This window comes from Squalius cephalus (assembly GCF_949319135.1).
Source record: "Squalius cephalus genome assembly, chromosome: 21".
Taxonomy (NCBI): domain Eukaryota; kingdom Metazoa; phylum Chordata; class Actinopteri; order Cypriniformes; family Leuciscidae; genus Squalius; species Squalius cephalus.
In genome coordinates, this window is record NC_137142.1 from 8,845,803 (window position 1) to 8,871,554 (window position 25,752).

The 25,752-nt window shown below is 36.0% G+C and overlaps 2 protein-coding genes across 4 annotated transcripts in view; one reads left to right on the forward strand and one right to left on the reverse strand.

The window, feature by feature from the left end:
• Window positions 1-25,752, reverse strand: part of LOC307148928 (CUB and sushi domain-containing protein 1) — an 838,966-nt gene that overhangs the window by 320,926 nt on the left and 492,288 nt on the right. The window lies entirely within an intron of this gene.
• Window positions 15,918-24,589, forward strand: LOC307148934 (sterile alpha motif domain-containing protein 3-like). 3 transcript variants are annotated; one of them, XM_079854880.1, is made up of 5 exons: window positions 19,443-19,743; window positions 20,525-21,505; window positions 22,721-22,873; window positions 23,329-23,421; window positions 24,150-24,589. In XM_079854880.1, the coding sequence occupies exons 1-5, from the start codon at window positions 19,741-19,743 to the stop codon at window positions 24,462-24,464; spliced, it is 1,545 nt and encodes a 514-aa protein (XP_079711006.1). In that variant the 5' UTR covers window positions 19,443-19,740; the 3' UTR covers window positions 24,465-24,589. The 3 variants fall into 3 exon arrangements, 1 of the variants encoding a protein (XP_079711006.1); XR_013819499.1 differs by lacking the exons at window positions 19,443-19,743; window positions 20,525-21,505; window positions 22,721-22,873 and adding exons at window positions 15,918-15,933; window positions 16,925-16,952 and having other exon boundaries at window positions 24,150-24,413; XR_013819500.1 differs by lacking the exons at window positions 19,443-19,743; window positions 20,525-21,505; window positions 22,721-22,873 and adding an exon at window positions 16,933-16,958 and having other exon boundaries at window positions 24,150-24,434.

Consider the following 25,752-nt stretch of genomic DNA (forward strand, 5'->3'; position numbering starts at 1 on the left):
ACACTAGCCACTCAGCTCGCTCTGGTTACTCCGGTTATCTCTTTATGTATATATTTTTTTGGCAACACAAAAGGAAATATGTTATAAAACACCGTGCCTCTTTTCGTTTTCATTTTAAAAAATCATAAACATATTAATAGCCACACAAATGTGGTTCAGGCAAAGCGGCCATTCATTATCTTCACAGCCTTTGCTGTGTGATAAGCGCAATAAGCTGTTTTTATGTTATGTTTTCTGTTCAATTGTCCTTAAAGCTGCAGTCCGTAATTTTTTTTTTGTGTGTTCAAAATGTACAAAATTTATATAATAAGTGAGGACATCATGAATCCATTTTCCAAACTTTGTTTTTGTCTTATTCTGAATCACTACGGCACACCTATAATAAGTGTTTATATTCTGACTGTTTTAGACTGGTACCACTGCGTAGTAGCCCAGTACCTGTGTGACTCCTCATAGACATAAACAGAGAGAAGTAGCTCTGGCCACAATGTTCTTCTGCAAGACACATGGAGTTCTGTTTATTAACTGAAAAAATGTCAAAAGTTAAGGACTGCAGCTTTAACATAATTATCAGATGATCTCTTTCTCAGTGAACTGTACAGCTGCAAGGTGCGTGATTTAATAATAGATGGCGGTAATGCACGATTTTAGCTACATTTTATTGTAGCCCAATAGTGTCAGTGCAATACAATTGTTGAATATTAAGTCACCTGCGATGGGCTGACTGATAAGCCAGGTGAGCCAGGTGGTTTGTAATATAAGAATTAAAAATTATTTAAATGGGATTTTTTTCTATATTATGAAATCAGGTCAGTTATATCATCCTGACAGTTTTGAATGTATGCCTGAATCTAACTTAATTTTAATACATGCATGTTATGCATGGCCATCACAGAAGATGTGTCATTGTATTAATTAATGCCATTAATTAAAATAATATATGGAAAAAAAAAAGAAAAAAAAATAGTGTAAAGTCACTTACTGAAGCATTTAATTCACTGGATTATCCATAAATAGGCTTTACCCTAAGTTGATAAATATTGAATATCTACATTATTTTTCATGATTGTCAAATTTGTGCTGTTGCAAAGTTGATTCTGGTCTATGCAGGCCTTTTCAGCAGGTGCTATAAGCTTCACTACTTATTTCTCAGGCAAGCAGCAGACAAGTGACTCCCTCCCAACAACTGTATTTCTGCAGCCTATATTTTGCATTGTGAATGATGCTCCATTGTATATTTCAGCAGTTTTGCTTTTACAGAGACAGATGTTGTTCACCAAAGATTGTTGCTAAGAAGGCAAAGCAGTTAAATCAACAGCAGGATGAGCCATGCATGGTGTTTAAACAGAAACAATTGTTGTTAAGAAACAATATCAAGTCTATAAAACTCGTCAAAACTCCGCGAATCAGAACAAGCAATCTGTGAAAACGCCCGTTTAAACATCATACACACACCCGAACTTGACTGCACATCACATTTTTTTATATTATTGATACTGCTTTCAATCGTAATGCAACGGATTGGTCTACGGGACATATAAGCCTTTAAATAAAATGGTTATTGGGCTGTTTACACTGTCATATACAATAAAAGAGCCTGCAACGCGACGGGAAATAGAAATTAACATAATATACCTGCCTAGTGCCTAACGTTACCTCACACAAAACTGATGGTGGAGTTGCGCTCAGGAGTAGAGCGGCTGTGGACAATATATATATATATACACAGTATATATATATATATATATATATATATATATATATATATATATATATATATACAGTATATATATATATATATATATATATATATATATACAGTATATATACATATATATATATATATAGTATATATACAGTATATATATATAGTATATATACAGTATATATATATATATATATATATATATATATATATACACTGTATATACATTATCTTTTGTTTTTTTTTGAGTGGCTGCGGACAAATTCTTTCTACACACACACACACAATATGACGTCACACTCTGTGCGTATGTTTTTTTTTTTTTTTTTTTTTTACAAAATTTAACATATAAACAGTCCAACACTAGCCCACTTAAAGTGTTTATTACAAATAAATTACTAAATGCTTAAAATGAAGAAATGTAAATGAACAAAAAATTGCGTTACATTTACAATCCTGTGAAAAGCACCCCCACTTCCTGTGCCCCTGCTTGACATGTTCACAGTCAGGCCTGCTAATGTCGCTGTTTGGAGAAAGCTCACTTATCTGCATGTTCACCATTAGCCCACGTCTAGCTGATATGATAAAGCACCTTGCCAGCTAAAAACAGAGTTGCATTGTGTTGCTCTTATAAGCATGTTGTCAAGGTGCTTCAGTGCCTTTTCTCCCGATACTGACAGCAGCATCAGACCTCTATCTCCAGCCTGTATGATGCACCTGGCATGCAAAGCCAAAGAATATGCAATTGAAAAGAAGATGAAAAGGCACACTGGCAAAGCAGAAAGCAGTCTGCCTGTGCTTGATTTTAAGCAATGTATTTGTCTTCCTTTTTCAAAAACACTGTCAAGCGCATTATATTCCAAACACACATCAACAAGAATTAGGAACTCCATTACCTGTACATATTCATAATATTGTCTGATGAGATGCATGTCCGGGCCAATGAAATGTGTTCTGACTCAGTGAGCAAATATGAATCATGTATTGGCATTAAATGTCCATAAACAAGCTGCAGCACTGATAAATGGCAGATAACATTGATAAAAAAATGTTTAAAAAAAAGGTCCATAATATATATCCTTAAAACAAGATGAATTTACATGAGAACCTAAATGTACTGACATGTTTATTTTTCTTGAACAAAGCTTTCAAAAAATAAATGGACAAACCATTTTAATGGGATGTCTTGTGTTTATTAACAAAGGCACTGCATCAATCAAGACTTTGATTGTTGCCACGATACATATCCTATCATAGTTTGGCATGAACACATGGAAAAAGCTAATTATATCCTTATCTCTATTATAAAGCCAATAGTTCTGACTGGATGAGCAGCATTAGAAGTTGTTATAAAATGCAGATAAACAAACATGTGACTGCATATTCTATATTAATGCATCACGTTGCTCTGCAATCGTAAACATCTTTCAGTGAGACTAATGAACTATATTAGTTGGTGGAAGATTTGCTTATTCTGTTTACTATTAAAAATAAACTTGGGTGCCTTTTAAATTATTGCTGTCGCCATTGATTTATTAAAGCAATAAGCCACTCAAGATATTGAGCATTACAATTATTTTACCACAGTTAATGGCAAGGGTCTAAAACTCTCAGAGTGGAAGATGGGGGATATTACAGAAAGCAGGGTTGACTTATGTCAACAAAAATCCTGAACTAGGAATGCATCGATCTAATATTCAGTATCGGTATCGGCTACGAAGCTGCAATTTTTCTGAACTATTCAATGCGAGGCGCTGCGGGCTGTGACTACATGTTGCTTCTAGCGTATCATTCTGCGCAAATTGTGCCGCTCTCTATTGGAGCCTTTCGTATTATAATACTTTTGGGTAATGAAATATTATTAATAGCCTATATTGTTTTGTTCAGTTAGGAGAATCAGATGTGTATAAGTATATTGGATCTGTGTATTAGCTCTTAAAGGGATACTTCACTTTAAAATGAAAATTCTGTCATCATTTACTCAACCTCAAGTTGTTTCAAACCTGTATGAATTTCTTTCTTCTGCTGCACAGAAAGATAGATATTTTGAAGAATGTCAGTAACCAAACAGTTAACTGGAACCATTGACTTCCATAGTAGGAAAAAAAAGTACTATGGAAGTCAATGGTTCCAGTTAACTCTTTGGTTACTGACATTCTTCAAAATATCTTCCTATGTGTTCAGCAGAAGAAAGAAATTCATACAGGTTTGAAACAACTTGAGGGTGAGTAAATGATGACAGAATTTTCATTTTAAAGTGAAGTATCCCTTTAAAGTGACAGCAGCCTAATATATTGCATCTTCTGCAGTCAGTGTAAATACAAAGTTCTGTGATAAAACTCTAGATGGGGCAGGTTAATAGGTCCTTAAATCAATCAGCTTGTAATCACATCATGCTCTATAGGGCACAGCTGATTGGTTCCTGCTGTTTAACCTGTTAACCGTTGCCAGTGCGCGGGCGTTTTTTTTTTTTTTTTTTTTAGTTCAAAGTTACTATCAGATTTAATGTTATACCTTGACAAACTATACATCATTAAAAAGATATAAGACTCAAGTTTCAGTATTTGACCACTATTGTATTCTGAGAAACTTATAGCGACAGTTATTTCTTAATTTGTGTCAGGAGTTATGAAATGAAAAAATGAGTCGATACCTTTAATATGAATTATGAGCGTCAGCGCTCCCATACCTCGGGGCTTTTAGCTCAAAAATGTGCAGATTTGGAGAAATATTGATAGATTCTCATAGGTTTACATCAGATTTCTATAGACAGGAATAGCATTTATTGAATTTATACCCAAATGTGTCGATGTAATTATTATGAGGGCTGGATACTGATGTATTGTGTTTTCAATTCATACCAATAGCCTGAGCACGCTACATGCACAATAATATTCCATATATGGAACACATGAAGAAGAGCCATAATCATGTGACATTCCAGGAAGCCTCGAACACATACACAGCTAACTGAGATCGCTGTAACATGCAGATAAAGATGTTTTGAAGACAATAAACATCATTGCAATGATATTTGATTTACCTGTGTTTTTCAAGCCATGCCAGGTATTTTCATAATAATAGATTATATTTATAATGTAATGCTAATCTATATAGACTTTATCATCGTGCAGAATACTATAAAATAATATATTTTCTGTCTGATTTTTTTATCTGAAGCCAAATTAGATCACAGAAGATTATTTAAAACACTCGACTTGCGTTATAAAGTAAGTTTGGAGCACAAACATGGTTTTAATCTCATGAATTGTCGTGTATTGATGGTGTGCTAAGCTAACATGCTAGCTAGCCCCAGGTGCACCTGCCACCTAGCAGTTATTCTTTTATATATTTTTTTCTAAATAGGAATACTTACTGAAATATTTCTTTATTCCAGAAGGGCATTTGATACAGTTTCAAATGTGAAGTGAGAACTTTGATAAAAGAAATGAGGGATTGAAACCCTATGAATAGCCTGTGAGTAGCCGGTCGTTAGTAACTATAATTCAGACAAAAGAAATGCATATTTAGAGGCATAACCAGGCTGGAGAGGTGTGAATGTGTGCATGGGGAGACTGAAACTGAATGGGGCTCGTTTGCACCACAAAACAATAGAGACAAAACACTGAATAGATGATGACTAAACATCAGTAGCATTTTAGAGTCTAATCAAAACAAAGTCATATGACATGATCTTGAAAAACATTTAACTAAATACAGAGTTTTAGACTTATCATCTTCATATTTTAAAAATAATATGGTCAGACATGTGGCTTTAGCTGCAGTGCATTTCTAGATTGATACAATGCCAACTTCAATTATATTTTCATGAAAATGTTTCATAAAAATAAATTTCTAATAACTTTACAAAACTTTGAAGCTATTTATAACTAATTTTTTTCATATATATATATATATACACTCACCTAAAGGATTATTAGGAACACCTGTTCAATTTCTCATTAATGCAATTATCTAATCAACCAATCACATGGCAGTTGCTTCAATGCATTTAGGGGTGTGTTCCTGGTCAAGACAATCTCCTGAACTCCAAACTGAATGTCAGAATGGGAAAGAAAGGTGATTTAAGCAATTTTAAGTGTGGCATGGTTGTTGGTGCCAGACGGGCCGGTCTGAGTATTTCACAATCTGCTCAGTTACTGGGATTTTCACGCACAACCATTTCTAGGGTTTACAAAGAATGGTGTGAAAAGGGAAAAACATCCAGTATGCGGCAGTCCTGTGGGCGAAAATGCCTTGTTGATGCTAGAGGTCAGAGGAGAATGGGCCGACTGATTCAAGCTGATAGAAGAGCAACTTTGACTGAAATAACCACTCGTTACAACCGACGTATGCAGCAAAACATTTGTGAAGCCACAACACGCACAACCTTGAGGCGGATGGGCTACAACAGCAGAAGACCCCACCGGGTACCACTCATCTCCACTACAAATAGGAAAAAGAGGCTACAATTTGCACAAGCTCACCAAAATTGGACAGTTGAAGACTGGAAAAATGTTGCCTGGTCTGAGGAGTCTCGATTTTTGTTGAGACATTCAGATGGTAGAGTCAGAATTTGGCGTAAACAGAATGAGAACATGGATCCATCATGCCTTGTTACCACTGTGCAGGCTGGTGGTGGTGGTGGTGTAATGGTGTGGGGGATGTTTTCTTGGCACACTTTAGGCCCCTTAGTGCCAATTGGGCATCGTTTAAATGCCACGGCCTACCTGAGCATTGTTTCTGACCATGTCCATCCCTTTATGACCACCATGTACCCATCCTCTGATGGCTACTTCCAGCAGGATAATGCACCATGTCACAAAGCTCGAATCATTTCAAATTGGTTTCTTGAACATGACAATGAGTTCACTGTACTAAAATGGCCCCCACAGTCACCAGATCTCAACCCAATAGAGCATGTTTGGGATGTGGTGGAATGGGAGCTTCGTGCCCTGGATGTGCATCCCACAAATCTCCATCAACTGCAAGATGCTATCCTATCAATATGGGCCAACATTTCTAAAGAATGCTTTCAGCACCTTGTTGAATCAATGCCACGTAGAATTAAGGCAGTTCTGAAGGCGAAAGGGGGTCAAACACAGTATTAGTATGGTGTTCCTAATAATCCTTTAGGTGAGTGTATATATATATATATATATATATATATATATATATATATATATACAGTGAGGAAAATAAGTATTTGAACACCCTGCTATTTTGCAAGTTCTCCCACTTAGAAATTATGGAGGGGTCTGAAATTGTCATCGTAGGTGCATGTCCACTGTGAGAGACATAATCTAAAAAAAAAAATCCAGAAATCACAATGTATGATTTTTTAACTATTTATTTGTATGATACAGCTGCAAATAAGTATTTGAACACCTGAGAAAATCAATGTTAATATTTGGTACAGTAGCCTTTGTTTGCAATTACAGAGGTCAAACGTTTCCTGTAGTTTTTCACCAGGTTTGCACACACTGCAGGAGGGATTTTGGCCCACTCCTCCACACAGATCTTCTCTAGATCAGTCAGGTTTCTGGGCTGTCGCTGAGAAACACGGAGTTTGAGCTCCCTCCAAAGATTCTCTATTGGGTTTAGGTCTGGAGACTGGCTAGGCCACGGCAGAACCTTGATATGCTTCTTACAGAGCCACTCCTTGGTTATCCTGGCTGTGTGCTTCGGGTCATTGTCATGTTGGAAGACCCAGCCTCGACCCATCTTCAATGCTCTAACTGAGTGAAGGAGGTTGTTCCCCAAAATCTCGTAATACATGGCCCCGGTCATCCTCTCCTTAATACAGTGCAGTCGCCCTGTCCCATGTGCAGAAAAACACCCCCAAAGTATGATGCTACCAGCCCCATGCTTCACAGTAGGGATGGTGTTCTTGGGATGGTACTCATCATTCTTCTTCCTCCAAACACGTTTAGTGGAATTATGACCAAAAAGTTCTATTTTGGTCTCATCTGACCACATGACTTTCTCCCATGACTCCTCTGGATCATCCAAATGGTCATTGGCAAACTTAAGACGGGCCTTGACATGTGCTGGTTTAAGCAGGGGAACCTTCCGCGCCATGCATGATTTCAAACCATGACGTCTTAGTGTATTACCAACAGTAACCTTGGAAACGGTGGTCCCAGCTCTTTTCAGGTCATTGACCAGCTCCTCCCGTGTAGTTCTGGGCTGATTTCTCACCTTTCTTAGGATCATTGAGACCCCACGAGGTGTGATCTTGCATGGAGCCCCAGTCCAAGGGAGATTGACAGTCATGTTTAGCTTCTTCCATTTTCTAATGATTGCTCCAACAGTGGACCTTTTTTCACCAAGCTGCTTGGCAATTTCCCCGTAGCCCTTTCCAGCCTTTTGGAGGTGTACAATTTTGTCTCTAGTGTCTTTGGACAGCTCTTTGGTCTTGGCCATGTTAGTAGTTGGATTCTTACTGATTGTATGGGGTGGACAGGTGTCTTTATGCAGCTAACGACCTCAAACAGGTGCATCTAATTTAGGATAATAAATGGAGTGGAGGTGGACATTTTAAAGGCAGACTAACAGGTCTTTGAGGGTCAGAATTCTAGCTGATAGACAGGTGTTCAAATACTTATTTGCAGCTGTATCATACAAATAAATAGTTAAAAAATCATATATTGTGATTTCTGGATTATGTCTCTCACAGTGGACATGCACCTACGATGACAATTTCAGACCCCTCCATGATTTCCAAGTGGGAGAACTTGCAAAATAGCAGGGTGTTCAAATACTTATTTTCCTCACTGTATATATATATATATATATATATATATATAAGAATAATAGACCAGTTAAGTTAAAAATATTTGTTTGGTTCAGTGTTCAATTCAGTTAAGAGGTCCGGGTGATCTCCGGGGAATCAGCGCTAATATATCCCGCCAAGAGCAGCCTGATCTCTGCAAATCGTTCTGACATTTGCCGCTGGCTCTGATGTCTCTGTTGTGGTTAAACATGAAACAATTAATTTTGGGTATATCTAAAAGACAATCATTGGTCTCATAAATATGTTATTTTTTCCCAGTCAAACTGAGGGCAAAGTTACATTTTATTTAACGCTGTATAAGAGCGCTGCCTTTGTACATTTGACTGAATTGTTTGCTTCTGTTTCCTATTGTACAAACTTTTATACTTGTATAATGGCTATTATTGTTCAATAAATAATAATACTCTAATACTCATAATACTCTACTCAATAATAGTGTAATACTTCAGACACTCTCTCCCCCTCTCTCATAATACTCTACTCAATAATAGTGTAATACTTCACAGACATAGCACAGTCTATAGCTGCTAGTTTTAAAGTGACGTTTTAGAATCAGTAACGGAGGCTTGTGTGCATCTGTTTCACTATCAACTGCAGCTTTCATTTTTTGTTTCTTATTTAATTACATGCTTGTGGCGTTGAACTGTTGTATATAATAATAAAAGCCATTTATTGATTAATTGATTAATTGATTCATTCATTCATTCATTCATGAATCAATCAGTCATCTATTGGATTCTAGGTGGATTCTATTGTCCATGGGTTTTGATGCTCAGGGTGCCATTCATGGTCAATTAAACCAAGACATCACTGTTGAAGTTTTAGCAGTATATTATCAGTTCCAACTGTAAATCTTCAGGGAAAGAAGTCCAACTATGCGTCTTCATAGTGACCTGCAGGGGACTCCTAGCTTCACAAATTAGAGGAATGCATGTGTTAGAAAATAAATAAAATACTCCCCATGATTCATGAATAATAAAGAAAAGGTGAATTGGTTTAATGCTAGTTCTGTTATAAAACTGCGACAATCTGTTTACATCATTCTTGAAATTTGGAGCTTTTTCTACCTTCACATATACCGCAAGCAACGTAAAATTCTCCTAAAGCTCTTCTTATTGTTACATTAGAAAAGGATCAAGCCAACAGATGAGCTGCTGAAAAAGCAGGGCAACTACAGCCCGGCAGGGGAACTCTAGAAATGAAAAATAAAGCAAAAAGTATTTGTATGGAAATACAGCTGTCCTACAACAAGCAAGGATCTGATTATTTTCATGCTTCTTGAGCTTTTTTGGGGATCTGTACAAATCCCTTTTGACGTTTTCTTTCCTTTTTTTTCTGCAGGCAACCTTCTCCCTCCCTCTGTTTGTGGCCCAGAGATGGTGCAGAGTGGTATCTCATCACATGCCTGTCCGACTCAAACACCCAACCTCTTCTTTGGGGCTCATTGATCCTTCCAGGAAGTCCATCCAACTTTTTGCTCAAGATGGTCCATTTGCATGCGAATGAAGAGGCTTGATAAGTGTGAAAGCGGCCATTGATGAGAACGTTCATAGAAGGGGACGCTGCCCACTCGCCTGTTACTACTGGGTTCCCATTTGTGTGAAGCTTTCGCTGCTAAAACCCTTACACATATCAATCTGAATAGTCTCAATAGTCCAATGTAGTGTGTAATCTATATATTTCCTGTAAGAACAAACACAACTCTTTCTTCTAATAATACCAGCTCTTGGAGTTACAGTATGCAAAATATAGGCAATAAGCAAAATGTAGGCAAAAATAAGCAAAATGTTATCTCTGAAAAATGTTGGGGGAGACCTAGATGACTTTTAAACTACAATTACCTCACAGAAATCTATTATTTCAAAAGGCAGAGAAAAAGATTTCTAACATCACCTTTCCTTCATCAGAGTATAAAAAAGGCCTGAATCCAGTTTCCTGAAACAAATCTATATATTTCCTAAGTACAAACAATGGCAGATTTTGGAGTTATGTGAGTAATACAAATTTGTACAAATACAAATACAAATAATGTGAGCCTTTACAATAAGGTTCATTAGTTTACTACCTTAGTTAACATGAACTAAGAATGAACAATACTTCTACAGCATGTATTAATCTTAGCTAATAATAATTTCAACATTTACTAATACATTATTGAAATATGTATATACAAAGGTTGTATTTGTTAACATTAGTTAATGCACTGTAAACTAACATGAACAAACAATGAACAGCTGTATTTAACTAACATTAACAAAGATTAATAAATACTGTAACAAATGTTTTGCTCATTGTTAGTTTGTGTTAGTTAATACATTAATGAACCTTATTGTAAAGTGTTACCGATGACTCTTATGGAGGAATTTTTTATTTAATTTATTTTTAAAAAAGACAATTATCTCACCTAAATGTTTGCTTACTCAATGTATTTTTGTTTTTACAGTGAAGCAATTTTGTTGTGCAATTGCTTACACACAGCACAAGGAAGCTTGATTTGAAACTTTGAATTTACAAAAAAAGACAAGTAAACAGTCAGTAATAAAACAAGGATAAATAAACACATTTTAAGCAGTAGCACACATAAGTACAATATAATAAAGATACAAATGAAATAAACAGTGCCTTAAGTTTTTTCAGGTAGGTCTATCAGTAGTATTCAGGTACAGAAATTGAATAAAACAATCAAATGTAAAATAGCATGGTACTCTGTTTTGCAAATGCTAAACTATATTGATGATAAAAATTATAAACTTTATTGACGATGCATGCAAAACAATTCGCTCATGTTTCGGGACAGTTCACAGAAAGTCTCGTATCACAGCGTGCAGTTCGCTTGTATGCGATGTGCTGATGTGAAGCCATTTGCACATTTTGAGAGAGAGAAGATGCAGCTCTGAATCAATCATGCTGTTTGTGAAATTGTGTTTCACAGTTTGTTTTCAAATAACTGATCTGATCTATTAATCTGTGAGGATTAATTTACTCATTCAACCTACAGTACATGCTATAGTGAATAAATGTTTGCGAGAATTCCCTAGTTTATACCATGGTCTGTCTGAATGCTCGAGTCTGATTGGCTGGAAGGTGTGCAATAATAAAGCAATAAGCCCCAAGAAGCCGTGGTTTACAGTGAATTTATAACAGCTAAGGGACGTTAAGACCTCCTTAGCTGTTACAAATTCACTGTAAACCACAGCTTCTTGAGTATTTTTGCTTTTTTGAGGCTTGGGTGTTTATTTTTTATAGATCAATGTTTGCCTATTTTTATAAATCAACATTTATATTGTGCAATTGTTTAAGAATGGATCAAATATGTTTAAGACTTGGGTGTTTATTTAGATCAATATTTGCATATTTTGATAAAAAAAAAAAAAAAAAAAAAAAAATATTGATCAAATATGTTTGGAAGCATGCTTAAAGATTTGAGCATTTAATAACATGTATCTGGATATAGCCATTAATTGTGCAATTGCTGAATAATGGATCAAATATGTTTGCTAAAAGAGGAGTGTCCGATACTGTAAAGGTGCACTTTATTTGCGCTCTGCCAGAGGAAAGGATGTTGCTCCTGTCGGTGTAGTTTGGGCACCAGTAAGACTGCAGGGACGATTCACATTTATGCCCCGTCATTGATATGATTTCCCTTGCCTCTAGGCCGGCATCAGAGAGTTTTTGTCGTGCTTCCCAAGCAGTGGTTGTTGTAGATCGTCTCAGTGCCAGCCGCTTTACAAATCCATAGAGCCATAAAAACATAGAGCCAAGAAAGTTCATACCCATGGGCTCTCTAGTATACTGTACCTTACGTTAGGAGAAAGAAAAAAAGTGCCTTGTAACCTGTTGCATTGAAACTGTTGTCAAATGGCAATGTATTTTTTACAGTGATAAGCTACACATTAACAAATAATATATTGCTTGCAACTGAAGACAGAAAGGTGTGTACAATATGCACCAAAATAAAATGTAAACTATCTAAAGTTAAATTGTTAAGTTACCCTTCATCCTTTGTGTAGTTTGTCCGCTTTGGATGGAGATAAAAGGCTGGTGGATTGGGTGGCAGCAATGACAGGTATTTCTCCAGTGAAGCGACAGGACACAATGGATTCCCCGGCTGAGCAAACATAAATCCCCATAGACTTTCTTTGTTTCTTTCGCCTGCATCTTTGTGGTTTTTTTGTGCATTTGTTGAAAGACAGTGTTGCACATCAAGCCAGACTTTATTGAAGAGACCCTCAGGTGTATTTGGATATAGTGCTGGAGGAGAGTGCTTGATTTTCTGAAAGTCAGCCTCTGTTAACACAGGATGGTGCGATGTTTTGTCACGTCCATCTCGGCAAAGTTTTTTCACTACTCTAACGAAAACGTTGTTGCTAGTGATGAACTCAGGGACTTTTAAAAGACACCAGGACTGGCTGATTGGTGGATCATTGAGGTACTGGTTAAGCCCTGCGCGTAGGCCAACATAGATGCTGAAACCGTAGGGTTCACCTTTCACGTTTTTCACGGTGGCATAAAACTGACGGAGAGCAGTGTTTAAGTTAGTTATTGTTTTAAAATCGAGAACCAGATCTTTTTCGGGCACACCAGAACTGAAAACAGCGAACAGCCCACAGTCTGTTTAACAGTACCAGCTTTCTAGACTTTTCCATCTCTTCAATTTCTCTCTCATTAAATTCAGCATGTCTGCTTTGTTTTTTGTCCTCTCCCTCTGTTCTGTCCATCTCTTTCCACCACTCATCCACGCTTAGCCCCCCAATAAATCAAAATTCACAACAAAATCTGACATCTTGAAAAAGTTTCTTTGGCTCAGTAATACTAATAATGGAATGATTGCCAAGCAACACACAGATGCAGCAACATACACACTCGTGCGTATACTTATGTAATGCGGTCAGCTGTATGTTTTCGGGATTTTACGACGACTTCGAACACGGCTCAACCAATCAGAATCAAGGACCAGAACTAACTGTTTTATAAAACCGTTTAATGCACAGGTACTGTAGTTCCAAGTCAGTTTAATCACCGTTCTTAATGCACTGTTTTCATTGAAGTACACACACATATATGTCACTTGCAAACAGAGTGCGAAGATCACGCTGCACACACACAGAAACATTTAGGAGCACAGACACTTGTTATCAATGCTGCCCTGCGACTTTTAGTAATAAAATAGCTTCACTACTGAATCGCTACATTATTTTTCTCAGCAAGGAGAGGGATACATCACATTTTTTGAAGTAATTAAAGTCACAGCTTCATTGTTAATAGAGAGAGACGCTGAACAGACACAGGTACGCATCTCTTTCATTCTCTCTCTCTATATATCAATAATTAATTTAAATAAATGCTATAATTCATTCATTCAAATAAATGTAATCTTAGACACTACTTTATCTCTGTCTGATTCAAAGCAGTCAGAATGCTAGCTCTAACAAGCCGTAACTGACGAAAATAACCGTCAGTTTTACCCTTCCGATAATATTTTTTTGCTGCAAACATCAATAACAGCTTTAAGTTGCCAGTGCTGGCAAATGGTCATGGTATAAGTGGGATAATCCACAGCTAGTTTAAACTTTAAACAATTTTAATCCACTTTACGGAGGCTTCTGCTTTGTGTCGGGCGGTTCTTTGCCTCCACGTCGTGCATTAATTCTCATACTGCAACAATGAGTGATTCATTGCAAGGTATATTAAACTGATACATATTTTACTACATTTATTAATATATGTTTAAGTATATTTTTAATACATAATGTTGATTTAAGAACATTATGATAACATTCAATCAAAATTGACTTTCTAAATAAATGTGTCTTACAGTGCATTATTCATCAGTACGTTATTCCACATAATTTTTCCCCTTTCATAATCTTGCATCAAAATGCAATACATTTCTCTTCCTATGATACAACTTTTATTTTCTGTTGACATATAAGGCTGTGTGGGTGAGGAAAAATAGACTAATATTAACCAATAATATCCCAGCCTAACATGTTCCACCCCCACACGATCAAAACAAATCCTCATGAATAAAATAAAATCCCACACTACATTATTTCCCACTGAATATACTGTTTCAATTGGAAATATGCCACATTACAGAAGTTAAATGCGTTGCAAAAGACATTTAATGTTGACTTGAAGTCACTTTTGAAAAAAAAAAAAAGCATTTACCAGTAAGATAAATGTAAATATCTGGATGTCGCAAACCTTTCGATAAACAATATTTCAGAATTTTGCATTGTTTAACTTTTTTTCAATTTAATTTATTAGTGGCTGCAATCACAATAACTATTTATAGGTGATGAAAGATCAAAGATAGATAAAAAAAAGAAAGACGAGTATTCCTCAGCTCACAACTTACAGTACATCTTACAGTGGTATACTTACAATTTAACGCAAGTATTTATATAAAGAATTATCTAGACAGAAAGTGAGTCTGTTTAACTTCACAAACTTCAATGAACAAGTTTCGGCATGCCCATGCATTTACAACTGCAGTGTTGCTGCTGGTTGCAGCAATTAATCGCGATTAATAAAATCTAACATTAAAGTTTTTAATATATTTTTATATTGTAATTTCACATTTAATCTCCAAATTAACATAGAAACAACACTGTAAACCCTAATGTTGTCTTTACTTAAACAATCAAGTGTACTTGACTAAACATTACTTTAAATTTAGCATTTTGGTCCTGTCACTCAAAAATATAAGTTCAAATAACTTATTTACCTTCAAAATACATAAACTTAAGATTTCAAGTGCTGTGAGCTCAAAATCATGATTAATCCTTACAAAAGGTCATTTTCACAAATGTTGTTTTTTTGACTGTGAAATAATACATTCATACCCATCAAGTGCAAGGTGTCATTCTTATTTTACCAGAAAACAAATGGCTTTAATTATATTACAATTATTGATCTTAATGAAAATAAACTGATTTTTATAAAAAATAAAAATAAAAAAAATAAATAAAAAAACCCTGATACTTTAAACTTGATAAATAAACTTTAATACTCATATACAAGTGTTTTTGTAATACTGGGGGGTTGCACAGCTTGCAGTAGCCTTTCAATACAAGCTCATACATTTGTATTACAGGCACGTGCACATATATGCCACGTGCCAAAATGCATGAAAGAGTTCCTCACAGCCACCTCCCAAGTCTGATTAAAATATACAAAATAACAGAAATACAGCGAGGACACATTATGTTTAACGTTAAATCAAATTAATTTCAAATCGGTTTAATTAAAATGGCTCTCTTTGGTCTTCCTTTGATGCGATTGGCCACGCAAGCAGTTCTGCCTGGCAACAAGAGAACTAATGCACTGATTGGTGGATTACAAAATTGGTGATTTTCGCATCGTCTGTTACTGACACCAGTGCAAATTTCAAGACGTCACGGGAGTTTTTCTTTGAGTACCATTCTCGGTAAGTACAATTATTAAGATATAAAGTTATTTTGTGTGACTTTTGTAAAACTGAAATATGTTTATTTAAATCCTTGCACGGTTCTATAATAAAAGAGAACACAGCCATAACGTTAATTACAATATTTCCTGGTCAAACTTTTCCAACATAAATGTTAGCCACTAATTAACGTTATTTTATTGATGGTTGGTTTTGTGATGATATGATAACTGCGATATCAAACGATTCTTTATTTTATTAGTAATACTAGTAATTAGTAAAATATAAACTTAATCATTGTATAATCGTGTATTTCTCGGCAAAAGAACATGGCAGCTAAGTTAGAGTTACTTGAGACCAGTTAACGCTAGTGATGTTTTTTTTCTGGTCAAACTTTGACAACCTCGACATTAATTAACGATATTTTCTTCATGATTTTGTGATGGTATGATTATTGAAATGTCAACAGCTTATTTCTTATTTTACCTGTGGGATACATATTTGATGATTTTTTTTTCTGTGTAAGAAAGAACATGGCAGCTACTGCTTAGACCATGTGGGTTATTTTTCCCGGGCAAACTTTGTCAGTTTCACCAGTAGGCCCTAATTGACAATATTTTCATGATACATTTCTGATTGATTGAGAAATCGACTTATTTGATATTTTGACTTGTAAAACGTAATATTTCGTTAAGTATCTATTATAAGTTATAAGAACATTGTTACTATAGCTACGAGTCTACGACGAATTAGTGATGTTTCGTAGATGGTAAAAATTAACGTCATGCTTCTCTCTAATAATTAGCTACAAAGCGATTTAGTCTCATCATCTGATCTAGGCTACCTTCCAGGATGATTGCCTTTTTTTTTTTTTTTTTTTTAATCAGAGACCTTGATTCGCACGTTTAGGTGCATTGAGTAACACTGTAAGATTACCATTTTAATTATAATGTAATTTTCTTTGTTTGACTTTGAATTAAACTTAATATTTTCAACTGTTTTTCTGTTACAGGTGATATGAGACAAGAACATGTGGAAATGTAAGTGTTGCATTTTTAACTCTGCAAAAAGAGGGGAACTTCTCAAACATTATCGTTTAAAACATGGTGGTCATACAAAAACTGTACCTTTTCCATGCCTACACAATGACTGTCTTTGTACGTTCCACTCCATAAGTAGTTTAAAAGTTCATCTGTCAAAAATTCATGCAAAAACACAATTGGGACATGATCGGGAAATAGCACCACTTACATTTACTTGTCAGCATTGTGAATTTTCTGAGCCCTGCACTGAAGCAGATTTTCTGAAGCACTTGCGCAGTAGACATTTGAGTAAAAATCAAAAGATACAGTGTCCCTACAAAGATTGCAAGTTTCAGAGCAGTGTATATGCGACTTTTAATTCACATAGAAGTAAGAAACATGGTGAACATGACTGGAGAATGTTAAAGCCAGAAATAGTTTCTGGCCAAATTGACGAGAGTGATAGTGAAGTACCAGAACAGATTTCTTTTGATGAGATTGAAACAGAAGACAATGAAGGCAACTCTGATTCTGCTGATTTAACTCATTCTGATTTAGCACATCAGTTGGAACACAATTTGGCTGGTCTTTTTTTAAAGATGCATAGCCTTCTTCATATTCCGGAAAGTTCTATTCAAGAAATCATTCAGCAATTGAATCAGATACATGAATTGTCTCTGCCACTGTTAAACAAAACAGTTTCTAGTGTCCTGAAGAGGTGTCATCCAGATGCTGATGAGTCCCTTATTGCAGAGGTGGTAAATGCTGTCTCAGAAAGCAATGTGTTTTCCAAATGCTGTGACTCCGGTGGATGTTTGTCAACAATTAAAAGAAGAAACTCCTATGTTTTAGCTGAGTTTCCTTTGGTTGTTCCAGTAGAGTACATGATTAATAGGGAAACAAAACCTGTTGTATATGTACCAATCCTACCTATGCTACAGAAAATCTTCAACAAGACAGACATTTTGGACAAAGCACTTTCATTGCAAGAATCTGAACCCAATACGTACAGTTCTTACAATGATGGTGACTACTTCAAAGACAATAGCCTTCTCAACAGTGAAGAATTTCGAATAGCTCTAGGACTCTATGTTGATGAATTTGAGGTAGCAAATCCGTTAGGAACCTCCAGAGGTAAACACAAAATTTGTGCAGTTTACTGGGTGTTGGCAAACATACCTGTAAAATATAGGTCAACGTTACGATCTATCCAACTTGGTCTTCTCTGCAATGCTGGTACAGTAAAGGAATATGGCTATGAAAAAGTCATGCAACCACTTGTTAAGGACCTTGTTCATTTGGAGCAGAGTGGATTATTCATTGATCAGTTGGGATCAACTGTGAAAGGAACTGTCCTATATGTGTCAGCCGATAACCTTGGTGCTCATTCTATGGCAGGATTCCTTGAGGGTTTTACTGCGGAGAGGTTCTGCCGTTTTTGTATGACAACCAGAACTGAGGCTCAGCACACAGATGTAGGTTGCAGAAACTTTGAACCTCGCACTAAAGACAGTCATGACAGGCATGTTGAGGAGGTTAAACAGGATCCTTCGTTGAGTAAGCTGTATGGCGTGAAAGGAAGCTGTCCACTTACTGATACTTTGCAACATTTTCATGCTGTCACTGGCTACCCACCAGATATTTTACATGACCTACTAGAGGGCATTGTGCCAGCTGAACTCTGTCTCTGCCTTTCAGAGTTGATTGAAAATAAATACATCTCTCTTGAGTCAGTGAACCACGCAGTTAAGACCTTTGCTTACACTTTCTCAGATAAAACAAACAGACCTCAGCCAATTCCAAAGGCTTTTGCCACCAAAGGAACAATTGGTGGCAATGGCCATGAAAATTGGACCTTGCTTAGACTTCTTCCTCTTTTAATTGGGGATGATGTCCCAGAAGGATATAGTTCATGGGAAATTTTGATGCTGCTAAAAGATATAGTAGAATTGGCTGTGGCATCAAAACATACAGAAGAGTCCATTGATTTCTTGAGATGCAAAATAAAGGAGCACAGAGAACTGCTGCAATCAACATTCCCTGGTTTTAGATTGAAACCAAAGCATCATTTCATTGAGCATTACCCCCAGATGATCAAAGCCTTTGGCCCACTGTCTGATGTTTGGACAATGCGTTTTGAGGGCAAACACAAATTTTTTAAAAAAGTGATTCGTGAATCTCAAAACTTTAAAAATGTGGCCCTCACACTAGCTGTCCAACATCAGAGAATGATGGCATACTATCTCGACTCTAGCTCATTTTTCAGACCTCCAATTGAAATGAACAAAGTAAAAAGCGCACTGGTTACGTCATTTCCTGATCACATTCAGCAGGTGTTTCATCAAATGGCACCACAGCTAAAGACCGTTCTGATTGCTTCCTCTGTGACAGCTGATGGAATTGAATACCGTGCCGATATGGTTATCTCTGCTGGGTCATTGTCTGGTCTCCCAGATTTCAAGCTGATATCACAGATTGTAGCAGTGAACTCTGAGATTCTGTTTGTCTGTAAATCAATGTCAGCTTGGTACATTGAGCATATTCGGTCATATGAACTTTGTAGCAGCCATGTCACTTCCCTCTGTGTGATTCGGATGTCAGAGCTCAATGAGGTTTTCCCTCTATCATGTTACATTGTAAAAGGCAGGATGGTGGTGACACCTAAACGTTATATCTTTTGCTAAGTGAATGATCAATGTTTCATGTTTTTGCATGGAATTAGCCCATTTTTTTTTCACTCTGTTTTTTTCCCCCCAGTGTGTTGCAGTGAAGTCCTAAAGTCTTGAGGGTTGTCATCGAACTTCATATGGTATTTATAGCCATTCCAACTTTAAAGGGTTAGTTCATCCAGCATTGAAAATTCTGTCTTTAAATACTCGCCCTCATGCCATTCCAAATCTGTAAGACTTTTGTTCATCATCAGAATACAGATGTAGATATTTTTAATGAAATCTGTGAGCTTTCTGTCCCTCCATATACAGCCTATGCAACTACTACTTTCAAAGTCCAGAAAGGTAGTAAAGACGTCATTAGAACAATCCATATGAGCAATCCATATGACATATGCAGTCAGTGGTTTAACTTCAATTTATGAAGGGACTCGGGTGCTTTGTTTGAGAGTAAAAATAAGTTTGCCACTTCATTTATAAATTATCCAAAACAAGTTTACGTAACATCTCTCACATCAACACAACATGCATGTATTGTGATGCTCTTGTCAAGTTGGAGAAGAAAGCCCTGTGAATAAAGTGTTATTTTTTCCCCCTGCAAACAAAGCACTTGAATCACTTCATAAAAAAGAGGTTAAACCACAGAAGTCTTTATCCACCACAGAATTACTTTAATGATGTCTTTACTACCTTTCTGGGCCTGGCTAGTTACATCAATCAAGTTACATCAAGGCTGTCAATCAAGGGACATAAATCTCTGAGATTTTTAAAAAAAAAAAAAATTTTTTTATATATATATCTTAATTTGTATTCTGAAGATGAAACGAAAGTCTAAAAGGTTTTTGACATTTGACACCGTTTTCCTGAGTGTGTTCATACATCAATCAATAGTAATTATTAATGTCTTAATTTGCTTGTTAGATGTCTTCTCAAGAGAAAACTCTCCTAAGAGTTATACTGACAGAAGGGGACATAAGGAAAGTCTCCCTTGCCAAGAAACCTGACTCAGTAGACAACTTGGTTCTTGCTCTAAAAGAGAGTTTGGGGCTTAATTACAACTTTTCGCTCCAGTATGAAGATCTGGACTTTGGGAATGCACTTTGCAACCTAACAGACATATCAGAGCTTCAAGATAGAGCTACACTGAAAATCATTCCTATAATTGAACTAGTACCACTTGATCGAGAGAATGAACTGGATGACAATGCGAGCACAGCTGACACTGAGATACTTTCTACCTCATCACAGGAAAGGAAAAACCAATGGCCAAAAGAATTTGAGATCCCTTCCTTCACAGTTGATGTTGAATACCGCCTGCAACAGGGCAACCTGGCCTACCTCAAAGACAACACATACCTGAAACTGACCAAAGAACTAAAGCATGAAATCCTGGAAAAATTGGCAGAAACCATATTCAGCTTCAAAGCCTATCCAACAAATGATGACTATGCACAGGTTGCTGCTGCTCTTGTAAATAAGCATCCATGTCTTCTGGAAAGTGGCTCATCTACCGGCTGGGGGGGCTGGAAGAACAGTTTAAAATTTAAAATGGGAAATTATCGGTCCAAAATGAGAAACTTGGGATACCCTGATGTAACCATTAATGGAAGAAAGCGAGGCATAAACAACCCTGAAGGAATTCCATCAAGAAAACACATAAAGAAGCCAAAGAAATGTGAAATAAACTTTCTGCCAAACTTTCCAGAGGGTCATAATGATGACAGCCTTGAATCAGTTCGTGAAAAAATGCAAGATGAAATGAAGATGAGAACACCCAGTTCATCTCTTCTGGCACAACAGATGGACCTGACTTTCGCGCTTCGACGTAAAGAGATTGTTGAGACCACACCTGCAGTCAGTGATGTGCTTGAACGTTGGCCTGCTCTCTTCCGTGAGGCTCAGGTAAGTTGCCTTTCTGTTTTCAATATATTAATAGGACACATTTGAAGAAGATAGACTTAAAGGGATAGTTCACTTTGAAAATAAATTTTGGTATGTTTTAGCTTACCTCAAGGGCATCCAAGATGTAGGTGTCTTTTTTTCCGCAGTAGTTTCAATTTTGATATTTTTAGGTCAAACTGTTCTTGTCTGTCAGTCATATAATGCAGGTCGATGGTCACTGTATCAAAACACAAGCACAGAGTCCAAATTAAAACAATTCCCCATAGTCCAAATGAAACAATTCCCCATCATAAGTACACATTGATGGCCTAAAACACGAAACGAGCGGTTTATGTGAGAAAACGAACAGTATTTATATCTTTGTTATATCTTGAAAACAGCACACGTCCAAATGATCTGACGGCGCGGGCGGGTATAGATGTATACACTAGATGTCGCCTTCGCTACTGCAGTTCATTGGAACGAAACCGTAGCCAAGGCGACATCTAGTGTATATATCTATACCCGCCCGCGCCGTCAGATCATTTGGACGTGTGCTGTTTTCAAGATATAACAAAGATATAAATACTGTTCGTTTTCTCACATAAACCGCTCGTTTCGTGTTTTAGGCCATCAATGTGTACTTATGATGGGGAATTGTTTCATTTGGACTATGGGGAATTGTTTTAATTTGGACTCTGTGCTTGTGTTTTGATACAGTGACCATCGACCTGCATTATATGACTGACAGACAAGAACAGTTTGACCTAAAAATATCAAAATTGAAACTACTGCGGAAAAAAAGACACCTACATCTTGGATGCCCTTGAGGTAAGCTAAAACATACCAAAATTTATTTTCAAAGTGAACTATCCCTTTAAATATATAAATTCATTTGAGATCAGTGAATTATTATTTAAGGTTTTCTTAAAGGGATAGTCCACCAAAAAAATGAAAAACCAAACTGTTGCTGGTATTCAGGCTTCAGTTCTATGGAAAATACTATAGAAGTCAATGGGAACTAGCAACTGTTTGGTTACAAACATTATTAAAAATATTATTTTTGTGTTCAGCAGAACAAAGAAAATCATGCACGTTTAGAACTGTTTGAGCATGAGTACATGATCATTTTCATTTTTTAGTGGTCTATTCCTTTAACATGTTAAAAATATTTCTTAGCCTCTATATTATTTCCTAATTATTTAAAGCATTTCTATGTGCATTGTCTCCCCCCAGATCTGCTTGGAGTTCAACAGAATTACTGGCAAAAACCTTAAGCAAGAATTCTACGAGAACCTTGATAGACATAGTCCACGATTCATGGACCTTTTTAAAGCCAAAAGGGGGACTCCTGGACGGTACTTGGCTAACTTTTTAAATCAAGTAAAGGTTAGTTATTTTGTCTTATTTAAGATAACTTAAAAGATAACTTTTACTCACCCTCAAGTTGTTCCAAACCTGTATACATTTCTTTGTTAATGCTGAACACAAATGAAGATATTTTGAAGAATGTTTGTAATTGAACAATTTTTGGGTATAATTGATGTTCTTATTATTTCTTTTTAGCATGTAGTAGTCAACAGTGGCCCAAAACTGTTTGGTTACAAACATTCTTTAAAATGTATTCTTCCTTTGTATTCAGCTGAGCAAAGAAATTTATACAGGTTTGGAATAACTTGAGGATGACTAAATGATGACAGAATTTTCATTTTGGGGGAACAATCCCTTTAAAAGCATTTAATTTTGTCAGCATTTAATCGTATATTCTCATAAAAGTGCTTCAAATATATTGGTTAGTTGTTAGTTGTTCTGGCATTAATGGAATTTTGTGTTTTCCTCTACAGTCAGCCCAGCCAACGGAGGTCCGAACCCTTGTGATTCGAGGACTACCTATCATGCTTGGAGATGATGACTCCTCTTTCTTCAAGTCATGTTTAGTAAGTGCATCTGTTCTTAACCTGTTTACATTAAAATAACCACGTGTGCTCCCATTAGTCTAAGCATTTGTCAAGCATTTGAAAATCATTTTGATTTTAAAGCATTAGTTTACCCAAAAATATAAATTTGCAGGAAATGTTCTCATCTTCAGACTATTCAAGATCAAGATGAGTTTGTTTCTTCATCTGAAAAGATTTGGATAACTTTAGCATTACATCACTTGCTTACAAATTGATCCTCTATAGTGAACAGGTGCTCAAACTCGTTCAAACAGCTGATAAAAACATCACAATAATCCACAATTAATCCACATGTTCGCTCTTTGGACTCTTACTTACAACACCCATTCGCTACAGAGGATCAATTTGTGAGCAAGTGATGTGATGCTACAGTTCTCCAAATCTTTTCAGACGAAAAAAAAAATCCTCTATATATTGAATGGCCTGAGAGTGAGTGCATTTTCATGTTTGGGTGAACTATTCCTTTAAAATACAAATGTGTCCAAGTCTTCAAATTAATAAACGTCATTTATACTGCATACTTGGGAAAAAAAAAGTATTGTCTTTGCTGGAAACATTTTTATAAAGTGAAATGCATACTTGTCCATATAATTTGGGGTTAGTGATTTGTGTTTTTAATAACTCTAGTGCACGTTCTGATAAACATGCATTGATAAACATTTGATTCCTGATCGCAATACTCTTTTTATGTCTGTTTTTTTTACTAGGTGTCTGATCATCGCAACTCCATCCTTGATGTGCCAGTGGGCATCTTATTTGAGGACAATGAACTCCAGCCCCCCAATTCCTTGCATTTAACTTCTACGATTGGGATAATACTTGAAGGTCAAGTGGTGATGGAAAAAATGCAGGACCTCCCACAGGCTATGTGTCTCCTCTTCGGTCTGATCTACGCACTAGACCTGAATTACCCAAAATCATTTGCCAACACATTTGATTTCATCCAGCGTGTGCTAATGTCAATGGGACAGAATTCTCTCAAGCCTAAATTGCAGTCTCTGGCAAACCAGCTTTTTGTTTAAAAAAAACTCTGTGAGAAAACTGTCACTGTGAGACTTTAACACCACTGAGAGAATGTTCTACAAATGATTTGCAAGAGATAATATGGTATATTGTTACCATTGTTACTACCTCTTCAGTTTGTGACCCAGAAATGTTTTGTTTCCAAAAAACGTCACTGTGAGACTTTAATATCCATTATCCATTTATGAAGGAAAAAATGGTTTAAATTGTTCTATAATTAATGTGCAGTCGTTAATTTAGTATATTGTTACCATTGTTGCTACCTCTACAGTGTGTTTGTGACAATAATATTTCAATTACAGTATAGTTTGTACTGTAATATTGAGCAAATTTGGTCAAAGACACTGACTATGGTCAGTATGTTTTATTGTGATTGCATAAAGCTTAAACCAGTAAAATGTAAATAGAATGTACACATTACGTTTAAATGCTCAAAGTTCTATAATTAATGTGCAGTCGATAATTTAGTATATTGTTACCATTGTTGCTACCTCTACAGTGTGTTGTGACAATAATATTTCAATTACAGTATAGTTTGTACTGTAGTAATGAGCAAATTTGGTCAAAAACACTGACAATGGTCAGTATGTTTTATTGTGATTGCATAAAGCTTAAATCAGTAAAATGTAAAAATGTATACATTACATTTACATGTTCAGTACATTAACACAAATGTGAGACTTAAGTGTAATGTTTAAGTGATCAGAGTTGTACAATTGATGTTGTTCACTACTTAATGTTGGACATTGTTGCCACTTGCCACCTGTACAGGGTGTGACTCGTTTCCATTTGACATTTTGGTCAATAAAGACTCAAAGGATCAATATGTTGTTCATTGTTTTATTCAAGTGCAGTGTGCACAAAGCTTAGTCAAAAATAATAACTTTAAAATTAAAGAAATAGAATTAGAATTAATTCTTTAGAATTAAATTCTAATTTCAGTTAAATGTTCATGTTGACTTTACTTAAATATACAAGTACACTTGAAATTAACACTAAGTTAAGTGAACTTTATTGTTTAAGTGCATTAAATAATCGTCAAGTTTGGTGAACTAAACAATTTAAGTCAAGTCTACATAAGCAACAAGTTAAGTAAACTTAAATATGCACGTTTTGGGAGACCCCATTACTCAATTAAATTGAGGGAACGAGTTTACTCAAATCATTTGAGTTCAATCAACTTGTTAGGGTTTTCAGTGAACAAAGACGATAGCCTATATTTTAAATATGTGTTCAATGCCATATGTTTATGAAAGAAGGCATTACCAATTCCAAAACTGCCAGTAG

Bases quoted from the DNA above. Each gene is read 5' to 3' on its own strand.
- LOC307148934 (XM_079854880.1), top strand. The intron at 22,874-23,328 runs GTTAGTTATTTT...TTTCCTCTACAG, and splicing joins ACTTTTTAAATCAAGTAAAG to TCAGCCCAGCCAACGGAGGT. The intron at 23,422-24,149 runs GTAAGTGCATCT...TTTTTTTACTAG, and splicing joins CTTTCTTCAAGTCATGTTTA to GTGTCTGATCATCGCAACTC.